Consider the following 9785-nt stretch of genomic DNA (forward strand, 5'->3'; position numbering starts at 1 on the left):
GGCATAAACTGATAACTTGTTAAAAACACTACTAATTTATAATTCTTTGTAATTCATACAAGAACAGTTTTGAGGAGTCAGTAAAGCACTACTTTCCTTAGAACAAACTAAAAAACTGTAGACTGCACTTCCAACCTTTTGACTGCAAATTAACATTACATAAAATCAAAAGCAAATAGGATATGTATGTGCATTTCAATCAAATTTAGATGATTATGATGATATAATTATGTTTGTTTAGTTATCCAAGCTGCAAATATAATGGTAAAAAAATTAAGTCTCATTTTACGACATCAAAAAGAATTTTCAGAGCTTGTAATTTTATTTTTACCTTTTTGGAACAAAAAGATAATGGAAAATTCTTGAAGCTGAACAAGTCAATTTAATAAATTAAGCTTGTTAATGATTAATGTCAGTAGGGGAGGTAACTGTTAGCAGCTTCAAATCTGTAAGGGAGACAATTGATTGTGACTTGGAAGAAATCTGCATCAGAATGGAAATGAATAATTTTGAATAAATTGTAAAGTGGACTTACAGTGTACATATTTACAGTGTAGATATAAGCTACAGCAGACTTATTTAAATCCTTCATCATAATAACCACAACTTTGGGACATGAAAAGTTTTTTTGTCCCAGTAATAATGTAGTGATATTGTGAATTAAATTATACATCAAGTTACGGATTGTTACCGTCCGATGTCTTAAGACGTTGTGTAGTAAATGAACTATATGAGGTATAAATAAATAAAGGTTGTTGTATTTTCAGCAATGCGTTGACTGGTTCTCTACAGAAGCTAATTTAGAGAAGGCCCGCTCAAAGTAAGTCTGGAAATAAGTTAATATAATTAGATAAAGCTTAACGTGGAAGATTATACCTTAAAGAATTAGCTGTTCATGGACTACAAAATTGTATTTCATTAAGTAAATTTTTCTTGCAAATTAATTATCTTTCCTCTATCTCATATGGAAGGTGTCTAAGAAAGCAATCTGGAAAACACAGCATGTATGGTTACTGCATTTAGAGAAGAATTTTGACAAAACTTAAGATATATTGTATATTTTACAGACATGGAGTGTACAGAGTTTTGATATTCAACACAACAGGTGACAGGGAGACTACAAGTTTACTCAGTCCATTGCTATACTGTAACTTTGATGCTGTGTTATTCTGTCCTAATGTAACACACGAGAATGCTGTCAGTGCTGGTGAGTATATATAAATTATATGAGACGCGCCATGACAAAACCAACATAATGCGTTTGCGACCAGCATGGATCCAGACCAGCCTGTGCATCCACGCAGTCTAATCAGGATCCATGCTGTTTTGTTTCTCTACTTGTTATAGGGTTTGTAAGCGAACATCATATGGATCCTGATCAGAATGCACGGATGCACAGGCTGGTCTGAATCCATGCTGGTTGCAAACGCATTATGTTGGTTTTGTCATGGCGTGGCTCAATTATAACATACTACTTCAAATTTTTAATAGATTTAATAGTGATTACCTAGTGGTGAAAATGAAAGTAAGGTTTTGAAACGCTTATCTTATTAATGTAGTTGAAATAAAACTTTATGTATATCAAAGCTTTATCTAGTAAAAAATACACATTTTAAATTCTGCAATCTGGTATATTCTGCTTCAAACAAATACAAACATTTATTACAAAAATGATTAAAGCAGCACACCTCAAGATTCTTGTAATTTTCACGGTAATTAAGGAAGTGAAATAATCAAAGTACTGCTAGTGTGTGAATAAAAAAAACTAAAGGTAGTCTGAAGCACTTAATATCCCTGTGTAGAAAGCTTGTTGTATATATTGTAAATATTTATATACTTATTATGTGCAGTGATAATGCACCCATGGTAGTTAAGGTAATTGAGTGTGGGTATGAGTAAGCTATCCAACTTTGTCAACTGTGATGTCCTATTGACAGCATTTGGTCCAGTTACACTATACATATATATACATTTTTGTATATATATGTATCAATCAGTTGAACTAATTGGCAACATTTGGTCCTGATTTTAGGAAAGACAGATAGTAAGAGTTTGATTTACATTTCCAATGATGCTTCCCCTTGAATTTATATGATATACATAATTAATTAAAACTTTGGCCTCTCTTTACCTGTACCTCCTGAATTGATATTAAAGGACCACCCCTGCTTTGAATTCAGAACATTCCCAATGTAGTTTAATATAATTATTTAGTTGTTAGAGCCACCAACTGTATAGAGTCTGGTCAGACTCACAGATGTTCATGCTAGTCTGGCTCCATAATTATGTTATATATGCAAATCATTATTATCTCAGCATTTAAAGGTTTATTTGCTATTTGGTTGGAGCCCGTATGATCTAGGCTTGTTCTACTACAACTTCAATGTAGATAACTTGCAGCATTTAACCTGCTGAAGTTGTGTAACAGATTTTACCTGCTTTTGATATAGAACAATGTCAATGCATTCCCAATAATTTCAATAGTAAGTAAAAAAAGAAAATATTAAAGATAATAAGACGATGTGCAGAGCGCAGGTTTGACATTCCTCAGGTCAAGGTCAATGTCACACTTAGTCATTTTGTATAAATTTCAATCTTTCTTTTCCGTTCTGTATCTTTTTAACCAACAGAAAGAAATGAAAACTTTTTGGCAGAAATATTACTTATAATGAGACGCTGTGCAAAACATGAAATACAGGTTTGGGCTTCCTACAGTACGCTCACCGCGGGTTTTGCTTTTTCCGCGATACCACCGCGGACGATTTTTTTTTTTTCGCGGACAAACGCGGGGGTTCGTCCGCGATGAGAAGCCTAATTTCCCCGCGATCCCCGGTGTTCAGTTGTTTCCACCGCGGACAAAATTCTGACGACCGTTCTTCATTTATCGATAAAATCAGTCACCTGTTTCCCGCGGAGGAACGCCATGGTCAGTTGGTCAGTATAAATTAACCTCCAAAAATAATAGACGTTTTATCATTTTTTAACGTCATCTTTTTTACACAATGACTTGAAAATTGACCACAATCGTCTCCTTAAATGTTATTATACGTTAAATTATTTGAACGGAATTTGAAATAAAAATAATTACAGCTGTACCTGTTTTTGTTGTTGTTTTTAATACTTTCGTTATAAACGTTCACAAAACTATTTGTCCACATACCAATATTTTTACATTCAACTGAAATCGTCATTTATCACTGTCATCTTTACTTGTTCATTCCTTGTGGTTCTATAAGTATTATTGCCGTTAAACTATATGGGAGCCATAAATATGATAAAAAAGGACATTTGTGCTGATTTCTCAATGATGACTGACGCTACAGTACATGTCCTGTAAGAGGTCGATGAGTGTGAATACAAGACAGGACATAAATAAAATACATGTACATATATTAGAAATAAAAGAAAAAGATATTTAAACCATCTATAAGAATTATTTGTATGCAATTATATTCTTTAAAAACGAGTAGACTTATTTTTTGTGTTTTTTCTTTACAGTAAAAATCCCGTCGAAAATGGACATGAGAAATATGCATGACACTTGCCAAAAAGTTTATGTATACTGTACATACCGTATATATATTTGACTCAAATTCAAAAAGATTCTCTTTGCCATCATGTCAGATATTGTCGGATATTGTATATTGTCATATTTTTTATGATCAACATGCAAATAAACAGAAACAGTAAAACGCATCTGACAATTGAAAGAGACGTCCTGGAATATTGCCTGAATATAATTGTTGAGGGTTACGTTTTCAAAGTTTTTAAATAAGAAACAAAAGCTGGCATATAAATTGTTGTAGTATCTTTTTCATAAATGTCATACGCCGAATTTTTCATTATTTGACTTCAAGTTTCTCAGAACCATGAAGTTGCGACGACAATGATTTATCTTGATGTCGAATACATATTATACATTACCCAACACAATAACAAGAAGAAGAACAAGAAAAACACTGCATTTGTACATGTACTTTTATTACAACAAAAAAGAAAGAAAACAAATTTTACATATAGTTACATGTATATGTACAGTACATGTTACAGTACATGTACGTACGTATACTGATGTTGAAATACAGTAATTAATTTTTAAAATTTAAGGTTTCCACCGCGTTGACCGGTGTTTGACCGCCGCGTTCCTCCGCAATTTACCACTGCGTTCCGCGGGGGAACAGTTTCAGCCGCCGATATATGTCCGCGGTTGTGAAAATTTTCTGTCCGCGGGGTCACGCGGACAATATCTGAGCAAATTTTCGTCCGCGGTAAACCTCATCCGCGGGGTCACGCGGGTTTTGAAAAAGTCGCGCTGAGCGTACTGTAAGATCAAAATCAACCCATCCCCGGCGATTACTTGATTTGTATGAACTTACATAGGAAAACACATTTAAATTTCATTTTGTGAAACTACAATGTCTAGAACATAGATATTTAGCATGTAGAATTGCCTTATTGACCTTCACAAAACTGATATGAATCATACCCCTGGATTCAATTATTGTCTGGCCCGGGGGATAACTTAGTTAATATACTTTTGTATAGGTCTTATAATGGTGAAACTATAATGCCTAGAGCATAGAAATTTGACATAGCATTGCCTTGTTGGCCTGTACAAAAAGGGTATTAATCATGTCCCTTGGGTCAATATTGGCCACGCTCCTGAGGAAAAGTTATTTTTTATTACTCAAATTTACATTTAGGCATATATGTCCCGCCTTTGTTGTGCTCGTCTTGTTTTGTTTTGTTTTTCCTATTCATTTATCTTTCTAAATAAAAAAAGTAATCTTTCAACCTTTTTTGTTTTAGATCAAACAAATAATACAGTTACAAAGGAGAGTCAGTTGAAACGTTGTATTCTCAACAAAGAAACATGGGATAAACAGATACATGAGCTTGGCCACATATCTAAAAATAATAATATATGCAATGGTGACAGTCATATTCCAAATGGAGCTGTGAATGCTGGGAACGAGACTGTAGAGAATGGACTACATTGTGATACGAGAGAAGTGGAATCACATGCTTTACCTACCATATCACATTGTGTACATTGGGTGTGTCAAAGGTCAGCAGTGAACAAAGAAAATAGACATTTGTCAGAAAAATGTGTCGAAGCTAAATTGAATGGACAAACTGTAGAGCAAGGTTGTGGGGAGGGTTATATATGTGAAAAAGACAGTTCCTCAGGGAATAATGGTTATATTGATGGAAATTTGGATATTAATAATGTTGGGGCATCCAAAGGGGATCCGCAGGTACAAGTGCTTGTAACAGGAAGTATGCACTTAGTGGGGGGAGCTTTAAAAGTGTTGTGGAATAAAGAATGATTTAATTCATTCATTGTTAATGTCTATCCATATTTCTATCTATCAATATTTTTAAGCTTGACAGTATTTGAACTTGTGCCTTTACCATTTTTATCGCCCAACATCCTTCGACACTCTCTTTACACCCATCTACACACCCACATGTTTATCCATTGATCAAAAGTATATTTAATTGCACCATCATCATGAACTGACAGATTCTATATTGAATGTAATATTTTATTGTTTATGTATTTTCATATTTGAATCTTGTTGAAAACTTCAATGCCAAGTGTTTTGATAGCTGGCCTGCTTCATTTCTAAAATACCTTTTCTAATATATTATATTTGAAATTAACCTTTTTATGCCCCCACAAAGTGGGAGCATATAGCGTTGCACTTGTCCATCCGTCTGTCAGTCAGTCTGTCCATCCGTCTGTACGTCCCGAAATCTTGTGAACGCAACTCCTCTTAAACCGGATGGCAGATTTTGCTTAAACTTTCAGGGATGAACAACCTTAATGTGTAGATGGTAGTAAAGGAAGGAATTTTTGCTGCGACTAAATTTAACAGAATTATGGCCCTTTGTTGATTTTTTCACTATATACTATGTAGAAATTTTGTGAACGCAACTCCTCTTAAACTGGTTGGCAGATTTTGCTTAAACTTCCAGGGATGAACAACCTTAATGTGTAGATAGTAGTTAAGGAAGGAATTTTTGCTGCGACCAAATTTACTAGAATTATGGCCCTTTGTTGATTTTTTCACTATATACCATATAGAAATTTTGTGAACCCAACTCTTAAACCGGATGGCAGATTTTAATAAAAAGTTCCATATAAAAATCTTACATACAGATATGCATGCTCTTGTTTACGAGCACATCTGCACAGTGGGGGCATCCGTGTCCTTTGGACACAGTTCTAGTTTATAACAATTTCCTGTCACTTTTTAATCATAAGGTATTTAGGGGATTTTATAATCGTTCAGAAGCTGGTTATATCATTGTTTTATCTTACAAGATTTTTTTTTCATTGCTTAAATTTTTTGTTTGTTGAAATAAAATCATTCAATTGACAATGTTGTATGTGGGTAAAAATATATTTTGATGAAACGTTTTTGTTAATTTTGAGTTATTTTGTTAAAGAACTAAGAATAAGATAACTGGCTATTTAGGCCATACATGATTATATACACTGTACATGTACTGTTCTACAAATGCAAAAAATATCATGATATTAGTGGCATTTGATATAAACGTTAATGTGTTTGATTTATTTTTGCAAATTCATTTTTGTTTTTCTATAAGTACTGCACAAATTTAAAACATTTTGACAGGAATAGCTTTCTAAACAGAGAAATATTAATTTTTATATGGCCAGGGTTATATATGTTCTATTATGATATGTTGCTTGTATGTCACCCATCTGTCTTTTCATCTCTCTGTAAGCCACATCTATGTCAGTTCAGTAACTTCACATCTATTTATAGTATTATGTTTGGTTTAAATATATTTAATTAAGCTCAATTATGAAACAAGTTCTTGCAACTAATATTAATCACTTTCGAGTCTGCTTCCTGGAACCAACCAGTACTAATGTCATAAAAGGAAACTCGAGCCCTTGATCCCTGGGTTGAGAGGCAGACACCTTCACCACTAGGCCACCGCTCCACTTAGTATATACATGTAATTATATAGCAGATAGTATTACGTGTGCTGTCTTCCCACATAGTAGTTAAGATGGTTATGGCCAGTAGATGACACAAAAGTATTATGTTCCTCTGTTGAGACATTTGAACAGCACATACTTCAGCATATAATGTTCTTGTTTTTATATTTGGTTAATATATTTTTTGTTTTAAATAGACAATCCTTTTTACAGGCACCTGAAAGCAATTTTGCATTCATGTTTGACTGTAGTGGTTCATTGTTATACACAATATTATTTCTCTTGTAAATTTTGTCTATGGTTGAAAATAGTATTATATAATACCATATATTCAATTGCTTATCTATGATAAAAAAAGAATTAAACTGAAAATAAAGATTTGAAAAAAAAAAAGATTTGTAATTTTGTACTTCCACCAGTATTTTAACTTGCTTGTATCAACAAGTCAGAACAAGAACATAAGAAAGTTTGGTTTGTCCTATGTCCATTGTATATCTTTATTCATGTTCTATTGTTTCTTGGTTTATGTGTTATGTATCAAATACATTTGAGCCGTGTCACGACAAAACCAACATAATGGGTTTGCGCCAGCATGGATCCAGACCAGCCTGCGCATCCGCGCAGTCTGATCAGGATCCATGCTGTTCGCTATCAGTTCCTCTACTTGTAAAAGGGTTGATAAGGGAACAGCATGGATCCTGATCAGACTGCGCGGATGCGCAGGCTGGTCTGGATCCATGCTGGCGCAAACCCATTATGTTGGTTTTGTTGTGACCCGGCTCATTTACTATATTAGTTCATCTGAGAATTTTCAGCTTTTATGATGGTCTGATAACTTTCATAATTGAAATAACATCATCTAACCTCATGATTGTTTTAGCAAAGCTTCAGAGATGTGGTTATTTGGTAGCCCTCTGCAAATAGTTATGTGCATGTAAAACGGTTCAAATTTGATGTACAGGTATGGGTTTAAAAACACTTTAAATGGGATCTTGGAAGTTATGACCAGCAAGCTTATATATCCTCACTTATTAGTCCCCTACCGGTTTACCGGAGGGGACCTTAGGTTTACCGTCCGTCTGTCTGTCAGTTCACAAAACTGGATCCCGCAATAACTTGAAAATTACTGAAAATATTTTTATGAAACTTGATATATGGATAGATGGCAGTATGGAGATTATGCACGTCTTTTTCTTTTCTACCAATGTTGAAAATTCTGGTTGCTATGGCAACAAATAGGCTAAAAATATGGCAAATTTTACACATAAACTGGATCCAGTGATAATGCAAAAAGTACTGGAAATATTTTTATGAAACTTGAAATATGGGTAGATGGCAGTATGGAGATTATGCACGTCTTTTTCTTTTCTTTTCTTTTGTTGAAAATTCTGGTTGCTTTGGCAACAAATAGACTGAAAATATGGCAAATTTTACACATAAACTGGAGTGTTAAGGCAAAAAGTAATAGAAATATTTTCATGAAACTTGTAATATGGGTAGATGGCAGTCTGGAGATTATGCACGTCTTTTTCTTTTCTTCCTTTGTTGAAAATTCTGGTTGCTAATTGGCAACACATAGACTGAAAATATGGCAAATTTTACACATAAACTGAATCCAGTGATAACTCAAAAGTACTGGAAATATTTTTATGAAACTTGACATATAGGTAGATGGCAGTCTAGAGATTATGCATGTCTTATCTTTTCTTCCTATTTTGAAAATTCTGGTTGCTATGGCAACACATAAACTGAAAATATGGCAAATTTTACACATAAACTGAATCCAGTGATAACTCAAAAAGTACTGGAAATATTTTTATGAAACTTGACATACAGGTAGATGGCAGTCTAGGGATTATGCATGTTTTATCTTTTCTTCCTATTTTGAAAAAAATATTGGTTGCCTTGGCAACAAATAGGCTTAAAACATGGCAAATATAACAATATTTGTGATTAGTCAAAAAGGGCTGAAAATTTTTATGAAATTGCATCTTTATTTCAAGAGTTATCTCCTCCTTAAGAACTTTGCTTTTAAAGATGTTATATTTTGGTAACAGGGATGTTTCAAATATTAACTTTACAGTGTCCTTCAGTCCGTCTGTCTGTCTGTTCATAAAAACTGTTTCCTGTGATCACTTTTAAAGAACTTTTCCAACAAATTTACTTAAAATTGAGAAAAATTGAAACATTAGTGAATGGCCAATGGCCCTTCAGAATGTTCTAACCTGTAGGGGACTTATGAATTGCTTGCAATACTATGATAATTGCTTGTTTTAAATTAGGTCTGAACAAAAGTGAAGGAATAATAATAATATGCGATTCGAGCATTGCATGTTTATTCATATTGACAATATCTAGAAATTTGTCAAGATTTAGTTTATCTTGTGAAACATACATGTATGTATGTTATATTGGCGATGAATATTTGTACTTAATAAATTTTATATATTGAATTGACCTGATACATTTTGTAGGTAGGTATACATCACAGTGTCAAGTGCCGTGTGGCAGCCGTAAAAAGTTGCCCTGTACTTTACTTCAGTGTTGATATATTTTTCTGGTCCTTGGATCATTGATGCCAGCACTATTGAGTGTTGAAAATTGAGTACCGCCTAAGTCAGTGCTAGGGGGCATGAGGGATGTTGCACTTTTTATATGCCCGAAAGAATTTCGGGCACATTATGTTATACCTCTGGCGTCCGTCCGTCCGTCAGTTAGCAATTTGGTTTCCAGAGCATAACTTAAGTTCCATTTGGCCCACAATATTCAAACTTCATAGGATGATTGTCCATATTGGGTAGAAGAC

At 33.8% G+C, this 9785-nt stretch overlaps 1 protein-coding gene across 3 annotated transcripts in view; it reads left to right on the plus strand.

Moving 5' to 3' along the window:
* LOC132732157 (folylpolyglutamate synthase, mitochondrial-like) overlaps positions 1–7353 on the plus strand; it is a 30554-nt gene extending 23201 nt beyond the window's left edge. For 2 of the 3 annotated variants that reach the window (XM_060718544.1, XM_060718528.1), the window contains exons 12-14: positions 768–820; positions 1068–1207; positions 4810–7353. In XM_060718544.1, coding sequence (XP_060574527.1) covers positions 768–820; positions 1068–1207; positions 4810–5330 — 714 coding nt within the window. In that variant the 3' untranslated portion in view covers positions 5331–7353. The remainder of the gene's footprint in view (positions 1–767; positions 821–1067; positions 1208–4809) is intronic. The other variant, XM_060718536.1, reaches the window with a different exon arrangement.
* The last annotated feature ends 2432 nt before the right edge of the window (positions 7354–9785 follow it).

Source organism: Ruditapes philippinarum, unplaced genomic scaffold, assembly GCF_026571515.1.
Source record: "Ruditapes philippinarum isolate M1 unplaced genomic scaffold, ASM2657151v2 ctg4659_1_1_1_1, whole genome shotgun sequence".
NCBI lineage: Eukaryota > Metazoa > Mollusca > Bivalvia > Venerida > Veneridae > Ruditapes > Ruditapes philippinarum.